At 42.5% G+C, this 22,285-nt stretch overlaps 1 protein-coding gene across 5 annotated transcripts; it reads left to right on the top strand.

Annotated features, from left to right (window-relative positions):
• Positions 1 to 2,086: 2,086 nt before the first annotated feature.
• Positions 2,087 to 21,253, top strand: MCOLN2 (mucolipin TRP cation channel 2). Of its 5 annotated transcripts, none has more exons than XM_080602589.1 (14): positions 2,087 to 2,519; positions 4,883 to 5,042; positions 7,380 to 7,553; positions 10,041 to 10,185; positions 10,690 to 10,777; positions 10,914 to 11,010; positions 11,452 to 11,551; positions 13,044 to 13,159; positions 14,558 to 14,707; positions 16,236 to 16,337; positions 16,448 to 16,570; positions 18,291 to 18,497; positions 19,052 to 19,167; positions 20,457 to 21,253. In XM_080602589.1, the coding sequence occupies exons 1-14, from the start codon at positions 2,470 to 2,472 to the stop codon at positions 20,491 to 20,493; spliced, it is 1,665 nt and encodes a 554-aa protein (XP_080458715.1). In that variant the 5' UTR covers positions 2,087 to 2,469; the 3' UTR covers positions 20,494 to 21,253. The 5 variants fall into 5 exon arrangements, with proteins under 5 accessions (XP_080458715.1, XP_080458719.1, XP_080458716.1 ...); XM_080602593.1 differs by lacking the exon at positions 2,087 to 2,519 and adding an exon at positions 3,134 to 3,273; XM_080602590.1 differs by lacking the exon at positions 2,087 to 2,519 and adding an exon at positions 3,892 to 4,030.
• The last annotated feature ends 1,032 nt before the right edge of the window (positions 21,254 to 22,285 follow it).

Below are 22,285 nucleotides of genomic sequence, written 5' to 3'. Positions count from 1 at the left end.
AAAGGCATCCTTGCCTTGAAAAGCAAATATTAAGTAACTGCGTGTTCTGGTGACACATTAAACTCCTTATGGATCTTTGAAAACACACAACATAGTAATGTGCACATTGCTATTGTGTAAAGCAGTTTATGCAAGGAATTCTGCGTTTTAAAACCACTCAACTGCAGAAGGCTGGCATCTTAGCAAGGCTTTTTCATACCAAGTTAAGAAAGCTAAATTTTAATAGAAAATCCGAGGCTTGCATTGAGAACAACACTCATTCAAGGTTTGTACCCAAAACAAAGCTGACCCAATAGTTCATTCTTTTTTCCCTGAATTAATAACTTGCTCAAAATGCAGATGCATTTTGTAAACAGTTGTGGAATACTTTGTTTTCCAATACATTTATAAGGGAAGTAGAAGTCTAATTTCATTTAGAAGCAAGGCCGAGTACCTCATCTCTGTTCATTTGCAAAATTGCCAACAGCTTTCAGCAGAATTTGACAGCTTTGAAATATCAAATTCTTACAAAGTTTCATAGAAGTAGGGAGAAATCATGTTAATAGAAGCCTGCAGCATGAAAATAAGGCATAGAAAACTATAGTGGATGACACAAAAGCAGGACAAGATATTGTATACAGCTTCTTTTAATTCCTAGGAGGAGAAATCTACTCAGGAGTAGTTTCTGTTGCCTAAAGAGTAAACCTCTGTGGTTTTTGTTGCCTAAGGAGTAAACCTCATGGTGAAGTTTTTTCTGCAGCAAGATTCCAGTTAGAGCCTTTAAGTACGGCCCTGTACTTGTGCTGCAGCTAAATGGCAATCAACTGAGACACAGAGCACTGCTGGAACACCAGGCTGTGTTAGTGCTCCTCCTAATCTAGCATTGCTGATAGCTGTGTGGTTTGGGGGAGGCGAGACACAACGCAACTTGCATTTAGACAATGATGGGAAAGGCCACAGTGTGAAGCCAGAAAGGAAGGGTTATCTGAAATTAGGAGATGGCTATGTGAAGCAGCAGATAGGCTGGGGTGGGAGGAAAAGGAGGGACAAACTGCTCAGAAAGTTAGCAGAGCAACACTTACACATTTCTGGCTATGGATGCAGGCTAGCATGAGGGAAAGATCCGTACTTTGAAAGGTTACTGGCTGACACCTGCTCAGGTTGTCCAGTTGTGGCTACAAACAAATGCTCTTTGTATTACATACCTATTTATTTATTTACTAAGAGAAAGAGATGCTCAAACATTTTTCTCTGTGGTAGTCGTGCTGCCAATCCAAGTGCTTGCTGTCCAGATTTACAACCTGCTCAGTTCCTGGTGTTCAGGACCCTTCTCTGCCGGAGCACTTGGCTCACCTGAGAAGCAGCCAGGCGGTTCTGTGCTTTCTGGTCTGCTGGCTGCAACTGAGACAAAGGGCAGCTCTGCCAGGAGCCTCACAGCTGCTGCCGTTGCATGGGATGAGGCTTTTTACTCTTATTTCTTGTCAACATATGATGTGCTGACTATAGCCTTGTAGAGACAATGATCTCTGTTAAAAAAAAAAAAAAAAGTCTTGACCTCAGTATCAGTGACCTCAACATCAGCAATGCTAGCGACACATGTAAAGCTGCATCCTGGAGACATCGCTATCTTCGTGCCGATACAACCACCAGGCAGGCACAGATAGCACTGTAAAGTGTAGGTGGGGAGAGCAAATAAGCAAATTAAGCACCAGATGAAATTACTGTGCTCAAAAATGCCCTCTGAAAGAAAATGGGGCTCTAAGCGCTGTCCATGAAGGTGTGGAGGGGTAAGAGTTGCTTTATGGAGGTTTTTTCAGTCAGTATTCCCTCATGAAAACAAGCAGCAGGGTGCTAAACGTGGGTCACAGCAGTGCTGACACCGAAGCTCGTCTCAGTACCGTGGTTTTGCATATGGCTCGGCAGTGAAAACTTCTTGTTTTTAGCACACCTTCTGTGTATTAACAGAATAAGTCAGACTGAGGGGAATAGGGCCTTCTGAGCACCGCTGCCCACGCCACATATCCCTGAGGGAACGAGTACGGTACGCATGCAAAGAAGGGGAAATCAACCCCCCGTTTTGCTCACAACTTAAAATTAAAGCAATTAAAAGCAACAAGTGCATAAGTCGTGTAGGCAGGTGAGGGGCTCGCGGGTGCCCTGGTGAAGCCCCCGCCAACCCTCCCCGTTTGGAGGGGGCACAAAACGCCGCTTCTCCAGCGCTGAGGTGCTGCCGGGCCGCCTTGGGCCCGGCCACCCTCTGCCCCTGACTCCGCCGGGGGGGCACCGCGGTACCGGCGGGGGCTGGCACCGCTGGGCCTCGGCCTGGGGTCCCATCCGGTGCCGTCCAGTCCCACCGCTCCCGGGGCACGGGTCCGCCCTCCTCCGCCCGCGCCCCTTAAAGCCAGCGGGGCCGGGGCCCGGCGGGACGGCGCTGCGCAGCCCCGGCCGCTCGGGAGGCGGCGCTGGCTCCCTCCCCGCCGCGGGCCGCCCATGGAGATCTCCCTCAAGTACCTGCCCGGCGGCCGGGCCGCCGCCAGCGGGTGAGCGGGGCGGGGAGGCGGCGGGGCTGGGGTGGGGGTGGCAGCCCCCCGGTGTTCCCCCGAGCTGGGCTGCGGGAGGTCGGCCCCCGCCGCGGGGCGGCAGGTAGCGGGCAGGTAACGCTGCGGTGTCGGCTCCCCTGGGCACAGCTCGCTCGTGTCGGTGCCCCCAGGGCCGGGACCGTGCCGGGATGCAGCCGCCCCACCGCCGTGCCCCGAGCTGGGGGCTCGGAGCTGGGCGATGCTCACAACGTGCGGCCCCCCGCTGACCGCTCAGAGTGCTCTAACCACCGCTTTTCACGCTTGTTTCCTAATATTTTGGTTAGAAGTTGCAGCTCTGCAGTTTAATGCAATTTATTTGAATGGTACTTTGCATTTATTCTAGATATTAACGGCTTAGAAAGCAATTGCTGTGTATCGCCTGTTGTTGAGGGTATTATTCCTTAAATACCACCCCAGAGCACTCCCGCCTGTTGGTTGCTGGAAGCAGAAACCCAACAGCGATGCAGGCTTGAGTCTCACCTCTTCTTTTGTAAATCAAAATGTGCGCTGCTTTCCGTGGCTGAACTTCCTGCCAAGAGTTTCTGCAGCTGGCTACTGAAGGAAGCTGAAGGCATCAGTGAAGATGATCCCTCGCAGCGCAGATAAGCGAGGGTTGTGTAGAAGTGAAAGTGCTGTTATTAGTCACCTTGTAGCTGCTAGAGTAGCTGTAGGGGCTTGAGAGGCGACTTTGGAAAAAACCACCGTGATTTCCATGGTATGTACTCGAATATCTAAGGAAACAGTCTTTCTCGGAAAGCTTGCTGTTTGGTTTAACATCTGCCATTTCAGATATGATTTACTTGAAGTTTAAGGGAGGATTTAGCTTATATCTTGGGGTGCTTTTTACGTCATACTTCTATGCTTTAGATATCAATCAGATCCAGCTTAAACCTGCTCCGTTTCCTCCTCCTTTCCCTGCTCTTATTCGTTTTAGTCTGGTGCAGGTCTTGTTCATTGCGTACCACACAAGTGCTTCTGCCTGTTCATGAGCAGCCGGGACAGGAGAAGCTCTTTCCTGGGGTGTCAGTGCTGGGTTGAAAGCACACATATCTCCTTCCTTAGGGACTACTCAGTTATTGTTATATTTTTCTGTTAGATTTGGTTGTTTGTTTTTCCAAGTTTATATCTTATACTGGACTGACTTTAATCACATTTGTTTTTTCTTAAAAATCCAAGTACAATTGTATTTTACAAGTTTTCCTTTTAAAACCATTCCTGTGTTTTCCCTGTCTCAAAACCAAAAGCAACCTCCCCCTTCCCCCCCCCCCCCCTTGTGAATGATTGATTTAATGTGTAATAAAGATAACCTTTGAGATTCTGATGCTAAAATAGATTTTCACTTCCTCTTATGGAGGAATGGCACCGCGCTGCCTTTGCGGCTAGCTCTCACTTCTCGTGTTTGCCTGCTCTAGCAAGCCAAATGCACCTCATGGTCTACTGTTCGGGCAGAAATACCTGTACTCCTCGGACAGGTGGGGGCAGAAGAAGTAAGACACTGTCTGAAAACTTGGAATTGGTCGTTTTGGTTTTGACCTTGAGAGAAAATTTCCTTTTTAAAATTCGGAAGGTGGGAGCAGTTCTGTGGATGGTTAACGGGACTGATAATCAGCTGGTGTAGCCGTTTCAGATGTGCTTGCTCTGCCTTGACAACTGGAGGGGGGAAAGAGGTTACATGCTTGGTTCTGACCTTTGTCTGAGGCAGGGAAACTCGGACAACTACAGCACCGGAGAACAAGGGTAGAAAGACTGTGAGAGAAGGGGAAAGCTTTCAATGCCGTGTTCAGCTGAGAGGGAGAAGCTTCCAGTGGTTTAAGACATCTACAACAGCAGTCCTCTGTGCTTGTTCTTCTTTTTTTTTTTTTTAACATATTTGATTTCTTTTTTTCCTCAAATATTTAAACGTCTATGACTTTAGCCCTTAAAGAGGTGTGTTCATGATGGCAGTGCGCTCTGAAGCCTGCTTGGGTTGTTTAGTCTTAAAGGCATCTTTTTCTGGTGGTGGAATGTGGGTTGTTCAGTGAAGTGTTAACAGTGGCCTCTTCTTGCTTCAAAGCTTCAGTTTTAAGAGCGGGATAAAACTAGACTTGTTATTGCCATTACAGGTCCTATTTAACAACTGTTTCCTGAGAAATAGCTGTTTAATTATGTTATGGTTGAGTTATTTTAATTATGTGATCATACGTTAATATTTCTTAAATTCTACTGTTTATAAAGAAATTACACACCCTTTATGTCATGTGGAGATGTGAGGTGAAAATGCAAAATGAGGGAATAATTTGCTGAAGTGTTCTGTTGGGTTCTAATTAACATTGTTTGTATGGCAGAAATATGATGGCTCAGTCAGATTTAGACCTAAAAGAGACGGCTCTAAAAGAGGATTTGAAATTTTACTTCATGAACCCATGTGAAAAATACAGAGCAAGACGTCAGATACCATGGAAACTGGCTTTGCAGATTTTGAAGATCCTTATGGTGACTACACAGGTAATCTTTCCTCTGTTTTTACTCCCAGAAAAGCAATGATATGCAGGAGAAGGAGGTCTGTGGTCTTTGTCTCTGCCATCTCTGAGTATTCTTCATTGGCTTTGACTTTCTGATTCAGTCCAGAAAGAAAAAAAAAAAAAATACTATGAAAGCTGTATGTTGAAGGGGAAGAATAACAAATTAAATTACAAAAGCCTCCTAGAGGTTTTGCGGCAGCGTTTGACCAAATAATTTGCTGTTTCTAAGATAGCACTTTAAAGAAATTACTCATCCGTTCCTCTAAATCCAACACCATCTTAAGAAGTGCTTGTGTCACAGTGCTGCTGCATGTTCTGCTTCCTGCTGCACTCATATATCACTGTTTCACTGGGTCATGTCAAAGGTGGTGGTCCTCAGAATCTAGTCAGTGACTTCAAATGTACGTGTTCAGTGTGAAAATGCTCGGCAGTCTGTCTGCTGATGCAGGGAATGACCAGGCTGTGGGAATCAGGCGTGCCCCTTGCTTCTGTCACCGAGTGATGCATTTCAAACAGTCTGCGGAGAGCTGGACAGGTAGGGGCAGAGAAGAGGAGGCTGTTAAACACACAGCTGTCATGGTGCGGTTGGTTATCTTACTATCCACTGGCAAATGCTGACTGGCAGGTCCCTTCATAGCCCTCTGTGAGCTTTGCTTTCAAAGGCCACAAGATTTCCTGGATCAGTTCCTAAGGCTTCTTTCAGGCTGACCTTGGGCCTTGCTCTGACACCTGCCAGGTAGTCAGCAAGAGAAGGAAAACAAACTGTGAAGGCTCAAGGCAGTCTTGAATAGGAGCTAATATCAGGTAGACAGATTCTCTTAAGTGTCTGTATATTTCACAGATCCCAGATAATGTCCTGGAAGTTGTTTAAGCCTTCTTGTAGCTGCTTCTGCCTCATGTCAGCCTATTACAAGGCTCCTGTTGCAGCTCCTTAGGTGTGGCATAGCAGCTGGACATCTGTGCCTTAGTGAAAAGCAGAAGAGGCATCTGTCCCAGCGTGGGGAATAAGTTTTACTCCAACTCTGTGCAGAAATCCCCTAGGGAGTCCCCTGAGGAAATTCTGCTGTTTGATTTCTCTGTATTGTGGCTGGAAGACCCCTGTGGACTGTTGTTGTTGGTTTTGTTTGGTTTTGTTTTTCCAGAGATCCTAACTAGTTAAAACTGCACCACTAGTGCTGTGGACTCATTTGTAGCACAGTTAACAATTTTGTAGCCAACTGAAAATGTAATTGATTTAAAACTTGGCTAGAAGCATGAATATCTTTAATCTAAAGACTGTGCCTAACAGGCACAGCTGGCACCTCCTTTTTCTTTGTTCTGGCTGTAGTTTCGCTGTGCAACCAAAAAGTCTTTCTCTAAATTGTACTGCTGCATGTATCCTTTTAGCCTGGCCCAGAGCTAAGCAATTACTGCCTCGGACAAATGATGAAGTGTGCCAGCGAAGGGGAAAAAATAGGTGTGCTTTCCAGCTTCCATTGTTTTCAGTGAAGGCACCTGAATGTTAGTGGAGCCTGCCTGTTTGCTTTGGGGGACTTCTAAGTCTGTGGTTCCCTTGCAGTTTCTCCCTCCTGCTTCTACCAGTTTCTCGCAGGGCTTGGAAACTTGATGCAGTAATGAGCCAGTTTCACATTTACCATTAGTGAACAATTGAATCCTGGGATGAAGGGTTAGCTATTTGGGGCCTGGGATATGCTCCAGCTATGATGTTCATGAAGAAACTCTTGCCGCTTGATTTCAGCATTTACGGGCATCCATACAGGTGGTCAGCACAAATCCTGAGAAGTGACTCTGCTGTCTTCTGCTGCTGCTTGTTATAGCCTCCTTAAGCAGCACCTGGGGCCCCAGGTGTTGCTTTTTGTTGCCCTGGGGTCCCACATAGCTTTGCTGTAGCCTTGTGCCGTGCCAAGGACCTGCTGGAATTTGTCCCATAGCAAAGCAGGGCATTTTTGGGGTAGCAGTCTGTGCTGTTAGGTGAGCTCTTCTGCCCCTTGCACCCTCCACAAAATTTTTGGCAAGCTTCAGTTAGAGCTGCTGGTTGTGGGTGTGTAAAAGGCAGCAGTGACCTAGCTCTTTGTGTAGTTGTTGCACTGTAAGTTTTGTAGAAAACTTTGGTTTTCTGTTTCTTTTGCCATGCATGTGGTGACCTTGACTTTAGTAGTGGTGTGGTGTTCATTAGCATTGTAAACAGGCAGATACTCTGCTCCTATTGTAGCAGGATCACAGTAATTGGCACCTTTCTATTTTGTATTTATTGTCCTTTAAAGCTGTTCCCAAAATGTTGCTGCTTGAACAGTACTCAAAACTCTGTTTCTCTTGTCAGCTTATCTTCTTCGGTTTGAGTAACCAGCTGGTGGTTTCATTCAAAGAGGAAAACACTGTCGCTTTTAAACACCTATTCCTGAAAGGCTATTCTGGTCTTGATGAAGATGACTACAGCTGCAGCATATATACACAGCAGGATGCTTACGATAGTATTTTTTATGTTATTAATCAGGTAAGTGCATTTGTTTATAATGAAGAGTGTTGAAGCTGAATGTAGAGCTAATAGACCTCTGCTAAGCCTCTATTTTTCTGTCTCTATTTGAATTTCAACTTTGATATTTTAGTGAATCCACTTAGGTGGGATGTTCTGAAGCTTGTGTGTAGATGTCTGCATTTTTGTCTCCTGGAGATAAATCTAAGACAAATTTTATTTGGTTAGTGGATAGTACTGAAATCCAGAAAACCTGAAAAATCAGTCATCTCGCATGAACTGGAACCTTTGTTTAGGTCTTGCTTTGAAGAGCCATGGGCCTGAGTATACCTATGTGTGGTATTCAAAAAATTTTGTGCTTACAGCTATACTGAATTGCAGCTTTGTAGTGAGTGCCAGAGGCCTCAAAATGGGGAATACGGTACTCCCAGGAATGTAGGGGCACTGGCCCTGGCTAGGGATGGCATTTTAAGGAACCTCCCCTTTATAATTGAGGGAGGAGGGTGAATAAATCTAGAATGAAAATTCAGTATGTATTTTTATATTTAATACATTCGGAAGTCATGAGATGAAAGAGGTTGTGTGTGTGTGTGTGTGTGTAAAATGGGACATGTTGTTTGTGTTCAGGAATGGTGATAGGCTCAGGAACAGTTCAGGTGTGAGGAACAGCAAGTGGCTTTGAACCACCTCTCCCTTCCTGGACCTCGGGACGTTAGCTCTGACGCAGTCAGAGCAGTGCTGCCCACTGCCAGCTGTGCCTGGCAGCATCTGGGGATGCTGTGGTGCGAGGCCATGCCTCCTCTTTAAATGTGTGCTTGTGCTGGGGCTTGCTGCTTCTCAGACATCTCTACACTACAGCAGAGCCCTCAGCAGATCAAACACATTTCTACTGTGCAGCGCAAGGTCAAGGGTCTGGCTGTTAAAATGAGTGCTGAGGTAGTTTTCTCCATCTTCCGAGTTCTCAATATTGCTACTATTTCTGCTCCAAAATGTTCTTTTTTTTTCTTTCTTTCTTGCTTGCTTTCTCTCTTTTCCTTCTTTTGTAGGCACTAATGCTGAGGTGAAGTCCAGATAGAAGACAGTAGAGAAATAATAGCTTATATCCTCAAGAATGAGCCAATGTGTGATACAGGCATCAGGAAAAGGTCTCTTCATAAAATGTCTATGTTGTATAAATGTAGACATATTGTTCAAGAAGGATAAAGTTGTGTAGTCTGGGTGCTGGTGCTGAGCTGGGCTGGCACATGGGCTTGTCGCTGAGCTGCTCTGCTGCTGGGCAGCCGAGAGGCACGGCAGGAGCTGTGCCCCAGGTGCCAGCATCACCTGCAAGGTGAGACTCCACGGTCAGAGCATATACCTGGCATCCAGCCCTGGGGCTGTGTAGGAGGCAGGTCAGGATAGGATCAGCCTTGAAACGGAGTTTTTCAGTGGATCCATGCATGGAGAATGCTTGACTTGACATTCCTTATTGGCTTGCATTTCTAGCCCTTGTTTTTAAGCACATACGAAGAAGCTAGCACAGTGACGCTTTCCAGGTGACTTGCACTGTGTGTAAAGTAAGTGGAAACTAAAGTGCCTTCTTCACAGGCGTACTTTGAGTTGCCTCTGTGCTTGTGTAAAGCAGACAGGTTAAATTACTTTTGGACGCTGCCCAAGCTGTGTGTGTGCTCCTTGGTTGCTAGCTGTACAGCAGATACGTGGCTTCACTCTCCTGTAGTTACAGGGAGCAGCTTTGATTTTGCTCTTGGGGTAGGTTTTACAGACAAAGATACAACTGTGACTTGGACTGTAAGTACTTTCAACCTAAGCCTCTTCATGGAGGCAGTAATAATTTGGGTACACTTATCTTCGTGAGATGACTACTTTAGGGAAGGGATTGCTGTAGAAAAAGAGCAGAAATTTGCAAATCACTTACTAATCTTTCCAGGCCTTAACACTAAACCCATAATAGCTCATGTAAGTCCTAAGCTTGCTTAGTATTGTGCTTTTAACTGTTTTAACCAGCATCTGAGTTCAAGATAGAAGAGTTTAACTTATACAGCCCAGGATTTTTTTAAAATTGTGCTGAATTTTAAACCAAAGATCTTAAAGTTTCAAGTGGTTTGAAAACTAGCACCTTCGTGAGTTAAATACATAAGATATCCCTGGAGTGCGTGTGGTTAGTAGCAGGACTGCACTGAAGTCCCTGCCACGCATCTCATTAAAGCTTGTCTGCTGGCTTGCTGAACAGCACACGGGTAATCATTTGCCGGCAGCCCAGTAGGTATGGGGCAACTAGTCACTGTGTAACCAGGATGTCAAGCACTACTCATTAGTGGCCAGCAGCCGGCTTAGCTTCCTGTGAGATGCCCCAAAATCTTTACTTTCACATAGTCTGCAAGTTGAGGGGTTTTCTTTTTTTTATGCAAAAGTTGTATTGATGCATGTAACTGAGACAGCAAGTTACTGTCTCTGGCAGAAAGAGGAGAATCTCTGTTAACTTCTAGTTCTGTTTTGCTTTTAAACTAGTACAAACAATTAAAGAACATATCCTTGGGGACGCTTGGTTATGAACATGATGGATCAGGTTTAAAAATTTGTAAACAGCAGTACAAGAAAGGTGCAATGCTTCCTTCCAATGACACACTGAACATAGACGTTTCTACTGAAACAGGTATGGTACTGTTGCACTAAGAAGTATCTTGAACTGTAGAGTATTTAAATTCTAATGCTAAATCAGTAAAATTTAAAACTAATGGCTTTTTTTTCTGTGGTGCTCATGTGTTTTTTGCCTCTTTCCCTCTTGCTTATCTACCTAAAAGTGACAACTGTGTAGACTATAGGAAGCTATTCAGCTGCTGTCATTAGCTGGTTGTGGTCTTATTTTTATTTTTTTTCTTTTTTCCTGTTTGTTTTTTCATCTCCATTCCATGCAGAAAGTTCAAATGCAGGTTTCCGAGTGCTGATAAGGCTGTAACTTCTGTAGGTGGGTGTCCTTACCACCTCTCAGAGCAGAGACCTGGCTGCAGCTTCTCCACAGCTGCTTACATAATCCCCTAGCTGGGACTCTGTGAATATTTGCTTGATTAGGACTTATGATTGAACCCAATTAGGTGAATTTTATGGTGCTTTATATGTGAAATTTTTAGCATTTTATCTTTTTGTCTTCTCTTTGCAGAATGTATCGTTTTAAAGCCACAGGAGCTGGCCAGTAAAAATGCTGAACTGAAGTTGAACTCTTCATTCTTCAATCTTGAATTTTATAGGTAAAGTAGTGTGGGATTTGGTTTTGCAATTTTTTTCACTTTCATATGGATATGATGGATTTGGATTTGTACAGTTTCTGTGCTTTGTGTATGCATGTACTTGTGTGTATATTTATATACTTTTTAAAACATTCAGGCTTATACAGGTTGAAATCTCCTTCAAGCTGAAAGGCATTGCCCTACAAACAATCCATGCCCGTGAATTGCCTGACTGCTATGCATTTCAAAATACTGTAAGTGACTGTGGGGTATGGCACTTCCAACACTATACATATAACAAGAGTTTAAGGGCCCACAGGCATCATCCTTGTATCTAGACTGGAAGGGAAAAGCAGTTGAGTCCTGGCCCTTACCCCTTCTTACCAAAGGTTCCTGGAATTGTTTCCATGGGCCAATGTTGTTTCCAGCTGCTAACTTCATAGCCTGAGAAGGAGGTAAGTAATTGCTAGTCTACTGAAGGCTAAACTTGAAGTTTGGCTTCTTGGAATACTGCCTTTTATGCTATAAGATACATGTTCTCAAACTATTTCTACACCACTGTTTATGGTGACAGCTTTCTTAAAACTTACCTGAATAACAAATACTGATATATATTATGTCAGAACAGTTACCAAAATTTGTTTTATAAATACATTTTTGTTGGTCTTGCTTCTGATATACTCTTGTGCTTCCAGATCACTTTCAATAATAGAGCTCACAGTGGAAAAATCAAAATCTATTTTGATAGTGATACTGATATTCAAGAATGCAAAGACTGGCACATACTTGGTTCTGGTGAGTATAGCACACACTTTTGCACAATGGCATTGTTACACATCTCCTCCTGTCATTTCACCTGCTCTGTAAGTCTGTCTAACAAGACTTTCCCTATCCTGTTCATCCTCCACACTCCCTGCCCTTGCAACAAAAAGCTTTGCCTGATGCAACTCATTACCTCTTTGTAATCAGGTGTTTGGGAAATAATCCCCTTTTACAGAAGAGATAGAGATAACATGGGCATCTCTATACAGTGGTGTGTGTTAGCAGTAGGCTCTATCTGGAAGGAGGGTGGATGTTTCTCTTAGAGATTTTAATTGTTCTACTGATCTGAGATTGCTCAAACGATTCCAGTTCATGTACTAACAATGGTAAACTCCCAACTCAATCCTTTTTACAACTTTCAAAAGTGTTTCTTTATGAGCAGTTGAAGCATGCTATTTCTGAAAGAGTTTAGAGTTGTCTTTTTTCTTTAATTGTTTTTTCCACTGATAAATTTCATGATGTGCATGAGCAAGGGATGGTATCTACCTTTTTTTTCAATTGTGAAGGCTTTATCTAATGGTTGAGGATTGTGTACTAAAGACTCCTTCGCAGGAATAGTCACTGTACTGAACAGTATGTGACTACTTCTGTATGTTGACTTGCTGTAAAGGACTATGGCAGAGTAATAGTTGTGTGTCCTATACAGGATCTCAATTAATGATGATGTTAAATAGCCTGCCTTTGGCCAAAGCCAACTTTTCTCTGATAATAGCATGTGGTACTGATATTAAAGAGATATCTTATAGTGTGTTCTGAATAATCACAAAGTGTTCTGGCTTGCATCTATTTACAAAATTTCTTGGTGGCTGTCTTTCAGCTAGCTGTTCTTGAGTAGTTTGTTTACATGTAATAACCAGCTGAGGGACCATATGTAATTTTGCAATAAACCTGAAGTGCTGTTTACAATGGTAAAGAGTGTTTTACTGTATTTCATATAGTTAAAAAATACATGTGATAGGGACAATTGATGATAAAACATCTGTTCTGGGTTTACATGATGGCTTCTAAATCTGTGCATGAAAAGAATACAATGCAAAAGTCAAACAAGTTTGATTGCAGGTCAGGGAATGAGAAACAAGGTGGGATTTTTTTTTTGTTGTTTGGTTTTAAAGTTAATACAGATGTTGACTCATATCAACATCACTTCTTTTACCCTGTGTAGTTGTAACACTGTTGGAGCACAGATGTAGATGGAGAGATGAACTTAGTGGAGAAAGGGGACACCTGTATTAATATTCCCAGTTTTGTTTTAATTTTGAAAAACTCAAGCATGCTTATAATTCTTGATACCCATGTAATTCTCTGGTCAATTATACTCAAGACATACTTGTTCAAAAATGAGTAGTTTCATACCTCCTTTCTTCATGGGGTAAGAGTTTAAATGCAATATATCTGACCATTTTGTAACAATATGTGCTCAAAAAGATGTGAAGACTAACTCTTTCCTTTCCTTGGCTTTTTACAGTTCTCCAGAAAAACAGTCAGTATATTCTAGTTTTTGATGGATTTGTCATCTTAAGTTGCTTAGCATCTCTTATCCTCTGCACACGATCCATTGTTCTTGCATTGAGGCTACAAAAAGTAAGCACAGTACTCATAATCTCAGTGTTTATTTTGTCTCTATCATGTTTGCTAGTTTTGTGAAGTGGGATGTTTTTGAAATATTGGCTGGCAAATCACTTGCGAGGATGTTGCTCTCTTGCTATATCTCTATTGCTAGAAAGGATGTGTAAGTGTCTGTGATGAACAGTTGCTTGCAGAAGGGGGTTTTACTTCTGGTTGAATTCTACTGTAATATGAAGCATTTCATTTTATCTCTTGAGGGTGCTAGGAGGGCACTTTTTGGGTGTGTGTCCAGGACTTAATGTTGTTCAGGATCTTATACAAAATAAAAACAAACAAAACCATCAAGACCTTCACAAACAAACAAAATAATACTTCTGAGTCTTTGTGCTGCTAACAGCCAACACATCTTACACCTTAAAAGTATGAATTCTCCTTCACTGACTTCAGAGCAGAAATCCAATACGGGTCATATTGTAAATTAATACTTTAATGAACATCCCTCAAAGCCAACAATAACTGGAGAACAGAAAGCATAGCATATATTTTAATTCTGTCGGTTTGTTGGTCTTTCTGAGACTGGAACAGATCTTTTCAGTTCTTCCTTCTCCCTCTACTGTCCCTGGTCAGCCCGCTGTCAGATTCCTCTTGCTTACCTTCCTTTGCAGACTCTGAGACTGACTTCATCTCAAGCTGCTTGGAGAGCCTTGTGTAGGCAGACTTGGCTCTTCTGGGCCAAAGGCTGATGCAGAGACACGAGCTGGGCCCTGAGGTGTAATAGTCTGTAACAATTAATTGGCGCAGACTTTGTAAGCTTATAGTAGGTGGAAAATAAGTGCAGGATATGTATGATATGAAAGCACAGATGCTTGTTTATCTTATTCAGTATATCCTTCTTGTCCTCACCCTTGTGTGGTTTACAGAATTCAGCAAAGGTGTTATCAAACTGCTGCCAGGAGTATGGACACTGTCATTTGTGTGTGAGCAAAAAGAACAAGTGAGAGCAGATAGGCCAGGTGGGGTGCAGGAGGTGGTATTGTTGGCTCTGTCAGAAGTGAGCCTTACAGCCATGTTTGAGTTGTAGGTATCAATTATTCTTGTCTCATTCCTGCTGGGGGGTGGATAGAAACCTCTTGTGAAGGCAGTTGACAAGGGGATAACAAGCCATGGCTAGGTTAGTGGGGATCAGTTAGGAAGTCAGCTGTTCTATGGAAAGTTGGTTTTCACCGGTCTAAATTGTTTTTCTTTCCGTTTATTTCTCTTGCTATTACCAATGACTTTCAGGCTATTATTCCAGCACATACAATGGGAAAAAGTGGGTATGTGAATCTTGAGCATTACTACAGTACTGGGGCATCTGTACATATTTTTCATCTAAGGTGACCTGTAACTAAACATCTAAATGCTTGTCAATAGAGATTTGTGAACTTCTTCTTGGAGAAATACAAGCGTCATGTCTGTCATGCTGATCGCCTGGAGTTCATAAATGGATGGTATGTCCTAGTCATTATCAGTGATGTGATGACAATCATTGGGTCAATCCTAAAAATGGAAATAAAAGCCAAGGTGAGAGTTCAATGCTTCAGGTGAAGTACTAGTCTTGTTACAATCAGGTGTAATGTATTTTAACTTGGCGACAAATGAAAGTGAGCTACAATAGTTAATAGTTATCTTGTTTGCTTCTTGCTAGTTCTTATTTCTCCTATGTCGTTGTCCTCTGTACTGTAACACAGGCAGCTGCTTGAGATATTGGGCATTTGTTCCCCCTTGAGGATTATGTTGTATGTCACATCAAACTCTTGGGCTTGCTCTTCTTTCTGAGCACTGCTCTTATGGGTGGTGGAGGGATTCTTGCATCCAGCAAAAAGGACATGCATGCATCATCTGTTAAAATGAAGGCTGTGCTGGGCTATTCTTACTAATAATTGCTTTCAGTCCCCTTTCCCCAGTGTCATTCAGTAAGACCTTGTAAGCTGTTTAAACGTCTCATTTCCACAGTGCGAAGTCCCCTAATCCCTGGTTTAGAACCTGTGGGTAGACGGTTCCTAACTAAAATCCCTGGGTTATGTTATTCCTGTAAGTAGCGGTAGTGCATGTTGCACAGGGAAGTCAGGAGTCATCCGCCTTGGATAAAACAGGGGCCTGAATGGCTCCAGGGGCTGGAAGAATAGCTAGTACAGCTTGCTGTCCCAGCCTGCCCAAACTACAGGCACAACCAGTGTCAACTGCTAGTCCTTGACCTCCTCGTCTGGGCTTGCTGAAATCAATGTGTTTTGTCCAGCTGGCAGCTCTAAGTGGTGTGTGGTATGTTTTTTTTTTTAATTTCAATAGAGCTGTGTGTCAACAATTTGTATGTTCACAAAACTTTGTATTCTGGGAAAAGCAGAATAGGTGGTGTGCTGCTGCTGCTTCATGTGTACTAATGCTCAAAGGGCAAATGCCCGGAGTGGCTTTCAGAGGAAGCACTTGCCAATGTCCAGTTGTATGGTGAGGGTGGGAAATCGTGAACTAAATGAGTATCTCACACTTACTGTCACCAGTTCTAGCCATCTGCTCAAGCAGAATGCGAGTAGAATTGGTTACAAATGTCCCTGGTAGTGAAAATTGTGTTCCACTTCAAACAGCTGGCAACCTGCTCAAAGCTGTTAATGCTTGTAGCACAGACAGAGCTGTGGTCCTGAGGCTAACTTGTTGTTTAAATGATGGCTCACATTATACTAAATAGTGAAGGAAAGCTTGTTGGCCTAACAACGGCATATGTTAACTTTTTCATTAAAAAATAAATGAACTTGGAGATATATTCAATCTGATCCTAGAACTATGCAGTAACTAAAGTAAGGGCTTTAGTTTTTCCAGGCTTTGTGAAAAACCTCAAGAATGTCAGTGTAGATGTACTTTCATTTGCAGCACTAGTGCGTTTGGGTCATCTTGCTAAATAAGTGCAGCACACTGTGGTCTGACTTTTGTGATGTAGCAATATCCTTTGGATATCAGACTGTCCTGCTTTGTTTGACCTGCTGAAACTTGATCAGCTCTCAAGCTGACATACTTCTTGCTTAGTAACCTGACCACTTGCTCTCTTTGGATCCCTCAGAATCTTACAAGTTACGATGTCTGCAGCATTTTACTTGGAACATCAACTTTATTTGTGTGGGTCGGAGTCATCAGATACCTGGGATATTTTCAAACCTACAATGTAAGGCTGGAATCAAATATTCAACAATTATATATTTACATCTGTCACTCCTATTCAGGTCTTTGTTTAATGTGTGACCTCTTTTCCTTTCCTCCATGCTTTTTTTGTAGGTGCTCATTTTAACTATGCAAGCATCATTGCCCAAAGTGCTAAGGTTTTGTTGTTGTGCTGGGATGATTTATCTTGGCTATACTTTCTGTGGCTGGATTGTATTGGGACCGTACCATGAAAAGGTATGTCAGCAGTGTTACTCCTTTTCTGGTCAACTGTGTAAATGTCTGCGTGAAGCTCCCGGTTATGAATTTAGGACTTGTTTCTGGTATTTCTTTTTGTTTAAAAGCTCCAACACAAAAGAACATGGAAGCGTTTCTCCTTCCACATACGCTTCTTGTCACCTGCTTCTTCTAACAAAATAACTCTGTTCTTGCGTTCTCTGTCTGAACTGTACTGACCTGTAATCTGAGCGTCTGTATTGTTTGGCTGGGGCTAGAGGTGCATTGCTCTGTTCTCTGTCGCCCTCTCCTGGCAATCTCGGTGCAACTGGAATGAAGTTCACTGTTAGCATTTCTGGGTATCACATCCACTGACCTTGTTTTCCAAATCTTTTCCATGCCATGTAACTTCAGCCACTAAATCTTGACTCAGATGGGTGGATGAGTGGTTTTCTTCTCTGTTTACTTTGCTTTGTCTGGGTATGTTGTGGTTTCTTTTATTCTGTGTTGTTTGTGTAAGCTTGATATCAAAATGTTTGCCTGGTGTGTTCATCTTCTCAGAAACCTGTGTACAGAAGTAAAGCTTTATACATTGCAAAATGCACACAAAAAACCCTTTAAATTTTGGTTTCTTTTCATAATGGATGCTGTATCTGACTGTTTGGGGGGGGGAGAGAGGGGGAAGCAGGTTCCTGATTTTAAACATCCATTCATAAATAACAAACGACTTCTTGTGCTTGATTTCTGATTACACACCCTATATACAGTAAAAAAGATGCATGCTGCAGTGCTTGCTTTAGCTTTTGTTACCCCCAGGGTTTGGATTCATCAAACTCATAACTCTCTCCTCTGAAGTGTAGGTGTTCAGTCTGCATATGTCTTAAATCAAGGACAATGCATTTCTCCGGGATGCTATATGCTGTCAGATCTTCTATTGTAATAGCAGCTAAGTTCTTTATAAGAAGCACGACATGAATACTGTTCCCTGAAATCTTCCCTGCTGTCCTTGTAGAAAGCGCACTAACGATCTGAGCAGAAGGAAATGTAGTCAACAACGTGCTTATCTATTTCCATGTTAATTCGTGCTAATATTACAGATCGATATCGGGGAAACAACTGTAGTTCTGTGGGGGTTTTTGTCACCGTTGCTATTGCTGAACACTTCCCCTGTGCCCCACTGGAAGGCGATGTGGCGCTGTGCAGAGCGTGTAGAGCCCGGTGCTGGGCTGGCAGCCTGCTCCCTGCGCTGGGAGAGGGAAGAGCCTTCCCTGCTGGGCAGGTACAGAGGAGAGAGGTCCTTATTCTCAGATACTTTGAAAAACCTTAGTTGGAAAACATAACTATGCTGTTTTTTTAATTTATTTTTTATTTTCCTGCAGGTTTAGAATAGCTTAAAATTTAAGAACTTAAATTTTCTGTGGTGGTCACTTACTGACAACAGAAATGTAAGGAGATTTATTATCACAAAATAGACCTGTGATGCTCAACGGGCAAAAGAGCCAATGCAAAATGCTCAGAACTGTGTAGAAATATAAGCATAGCTACTACTGATAGGTATGTTTCAGTTTAAATGTTCAGAAAAGAAACGAAGGATGGTAGTGCTTCGGTTGGCTTTTTTTCTGCTAAGAGTAAAGCTCTAAAGGGAGGAAATACTTGTGTCTTGTAGTTACATTTTTCACCTTCCCTTTAATCTGGATGAGTGATTGAAATTCTAATAGTATTCGTACTCATTATTTTCTAGTTTGAAGATCTGAACACGGTGGCCGAGTGTCTGTTTTCTTTGGTCAACGGTGATGATATGTTTGCAACATTTGCTCAAATCCAGCAGAAAAGCACGCTGGTGTGGCTGTTCAGTCGGTTGTATCTGTATTCCTTCATTAGTCTGTTCATATACATGATCCTCAGCCTTTTTATTGCACTCATCACTGACTCCTATGACACCATAAAGGTAAAGCATTAGTCTTCCATTGCACTTCTAACTAGTTCTGTATTTATCTTTGTTCATCACTCAACACCAGAATATCTGGCGCTAATTATGATGACTGATTAGAATATTAGAATCTTGTATGCTGAACTGGTGTTTTGGAGAGCGTTTCCTCTGCATGGCAATGCTGAATGTCCACGCTGGGGCCTTTGGAATCCAGAATTGCTGTTGCTAATGAAAATGAACCCAGGGCAATCGCAGTGAGCACAGCAGCTAGCTGGAACAAGGGAGGATCAATGCAAGCATGATTCAAGACTGCTTGCTTGTTCTTGCAGTCAGTGAACTAGATGTAAAAGAAACTGGACAATGTGAATTTTGTCACTTTTAGTTTGCTCTGATCCCACTACATATATAGTGTTTCTGGGATGGGATTGTATTTTTTTTTTCTTATAGAAATACTGAATGAATGAAACAAATCATTAAATCATTTTTTCTCTTTTGTACTCTAGAGGGAGACTTGAAAACACTTAATGCCCGGTAATTTCTGATGTGTTGTAATAACATGCTTTATTTTTCAGAAATACCAGCAAAGTGGGTTTCCAGTAACAGATCTACATGAATTTCTAAAAGATTGTGGCAATGTTTGTTACAGAAAAGAACAGGCTTCCATGCCATCCATCTGTTGCTGTAGAAGGTTAGTAGGGTGTTTCTGATGAGAGTTATTCTCAGAAGTACACCAGCTTCTCACTACAAAGTGGAGCTTCGCAAATGTTGGAGCACCCAGAGTTCTGCCCATGGAGTACTTGGGCTCTGTTATCCCTCCCGTGTTTTACTGGGTGTTAGATCTTTAGTCTGCTTGTGGTGAAGGGGAGCTTTTCTAAGTTTAAACACACCTTAAGTGTTTTACTCATGTAAAAGCTACCATGCAGAAACTGGTGGAAGTTGACAGAAGGATGGCAAAGTATAATGTGGAGCTGCCAAGAAGTCAGGAGAAAATTACGTCTCCTCAGCTTAGGGTTTAAGTCTTCTGTTTCTAAATAGTTTTTCCACTAGGCTGTGGGAAGTAGTAGACAGCAAGAGGATGTGATTCAGCAAGGGACCTGTACTTAATTCCACAGCTATGTTGTATCTGTGAGGCAAACCAGTCCAATGTAATCTGTCACAATACCAGAAACATTTCTAAATGTCTGGTTGCCGCTAAATTCAAACCTTTGGAGATCTAAGCTGTGGTCCTTCTTAAGCTGGTCTTGGTGAGGTATCGAGATCTCATTTGGTGCTGATCTGGTTTGGAATTCTAAGAATAGAATTCTGTTTCTGAGGAAACCTAATACACCTCTGAGTGCGTGACTGAAAAGGTAGGAGACTTCTTGTCGCTGTCACTAGACAGTCTAGGAGTATCTGTGCTTGTGCACAGAATGATTGTGGGCACAGGGCAAGGAAGCCAAGGCTATGGGAGAAGGAATAGTGCTGAATGTGAATTCTTTTTCAGTCCCAACTGGCGTAACGAATCCTTCTTATATACTGAGGCTTTTGTGAAATGCAACCTTATACTTTTGATGTACTCTGGCAGAAAAAAACCTCTTAGCCAAAAAGGAGCAAGTGAGATGATGATGGGCAGGTATCCCAGCAGTTGCTGTGGGCACTTGAAAGTTGACTAGTTCATGAGAAAGCCAGCCAGGTACAGCTTCAGGTTTCACATCTGAGTTATCATGCAAGCTAAGAGATTCTTGTCTGCTTGAGCATAATAAATATATTTTACTGTAATATGCTGCAGAGTGTGGTGAGGACAGAAGCTTGGTAGCTGGAGTGCAAATCTATAGGGCTTTTTTACTAAAACAATTTCTGCTTGATTGTCTCAGTGCAGGTGTTGAGAGCTGTATCCTGAAATGGGAGAGCACAGGGCAGAATGATCAAAATTCATCATAGTTTTGTATTGCTTCCTATTCCTTACTGAATGAAAAATTGTCAACTTTTCTTTTGCAGGCGACAAAGTGATGACAACTTAATACTCATTAATTGATGATTCTGCATTGAAATTCACCACTAATGTATGCAAAGAAAGCATAGTTGTATGGAGAATAATAATTCTCCAAATTGCAACGAAACCCACTATCTGGACCTGCCTCGTTGTGAACAGACTAATTGGACCTAATTAAGGTGTTGGGGAAGAAAAGCTGCTAATGTGACCTCAGCTGGCTGATCAGGAAAAGAGCCCAGCTGGTCTGGAGGAGACCTGTGAAGAACTCTACATTCTTGCCCCAAGTTTTGTCACATTAAAGAAGGCTGATCCTTGAGAAGTGTCTATGAGAGCTCTGTTTGCTAATCACCTCCAGGAGGAAGAAAAGTGGTGCTGAACCAGCAGTTCTTCTTAGTAAGACATACATGGATGACATTTAAAAATAATTCCACAGTAAAAACAAAAACACATGCGCACAAAAATAAATAAAAAGTAGAGTATTACAACTATTGGCAAGGGAGGAGGCTTTCATTTCACTTCAAGTGATGCATTTAGCATTGAAACTAACTTCTACTTGGCACAATTCATTTCCTTGGAATAAATTTCTGTAAAACTACAGAGCTGCAAAAAAGTGCAAAAGAATTGCTGTTCTCCTTCTTGTATATCAGTTTTAACATAAACCATTTTTAGATCATTTTTCTGTTTAATAGCTTTACTAAAAACAAAAGCAATTTGTTATCCTTTTTTGGTTGTGAGTCTTCTCTATTATGCTTACAGTATTTGATGCATATATTGTGACCAAATTAAACTTACTGCTTCACCTATAGGTAAACACTTTTTTTGCACAGTTAGAAACTTCTGTGGCAAGCATAATGTAAGGGATGATGAAAAGACTTTTCAAATTGCCTGTAAGAGAGGAAAAAAATCCTGTCCTTGTATGTGTAAGGTGGGTGGCAGCTTAGTTTGGGGTAAAAAGGAAATGATGCTGGTAAAACTTGTACAAGATCCTGACTTACTGACAGCTGTTCTTACAGAAGACTCATCCTCACAATACTGCATATACTTCCCACTACAATCTGGCAGGAAGAGTTTCAGAGAGGACCAGGAATTGCTGGTAACAGATAACTATAACGTAGAAAAATTATGGTTAAAAACTAGAACCTGGCAAATTCATGCTCCAGTATTGCCTGGGGGTCAGGAGAAAAAAAAGTTCAACCTTTTAAAAAGGTAAAGGCTTGCTAACAGTGTTGTCCAAAGCTCCTGCTCTTGTTAACAGCACTACTTGTTTACCTAAAGTAATTCATAGATAGAAAAGCCTGACTTGCTACCCTTGAGCAAAGGCGTGAAAAGTTCAGTAACATTTCTCTGATACCTTTGGTAGTGCTTGGTAGTGGTACCTATTGCTTTGGTCATGTTATCCTGCTTCTGTGCATCAGTACTGAGAGAAAAACAAGAAGCATTTTTTGTGTGTTTATAAAGCCTTGTTGGGGATGGACGTTGCCTGTCTCCAAGCTTATAGCTGTGCTGGGTCTCGGCCAGTGCTGGGTCTCTACCAGCCATGTCTAGTGCCTGAGCTGCAGCGCAGGAGCCCCAGTGCTCTCGCTCGGGCTGCTTCTCACTGACTTGGTTGGGCATTGAGCGTGGCCTGCTGGAGCCACGGTCCAGGTAAATAGTTGTTTGTGAGGGAATCCTAGGGGAATGAGGGTACGTATTATCAACTGCAGGAATATAGAAAATGCTTATTGTTCTTACTGCTGTTCAGATTTAATTTCTATAATGGAATCACAAAGCTTTCTTGTCCTGTATTGATGTCTTTTTTAATCATATGAGCTGCTTGCTAGCTGGACCGCTGCTT

This window comes from Anser brachyrhynchus (genome assembly GCF_964034855.1).
Source record: "Anser brachyrhynchus genome assembly, chromosome: 8".
Taxonomy (NCBI): domain Eukaryota; kingdom Metazoa; phylum Chordata; class Aves; order Anseriformes; family Anatidae; genus Anser; species Anser brachyrhynchus.
This window is presented reverse-complemented; position numbering and strand designations above follow the sequence as displayed.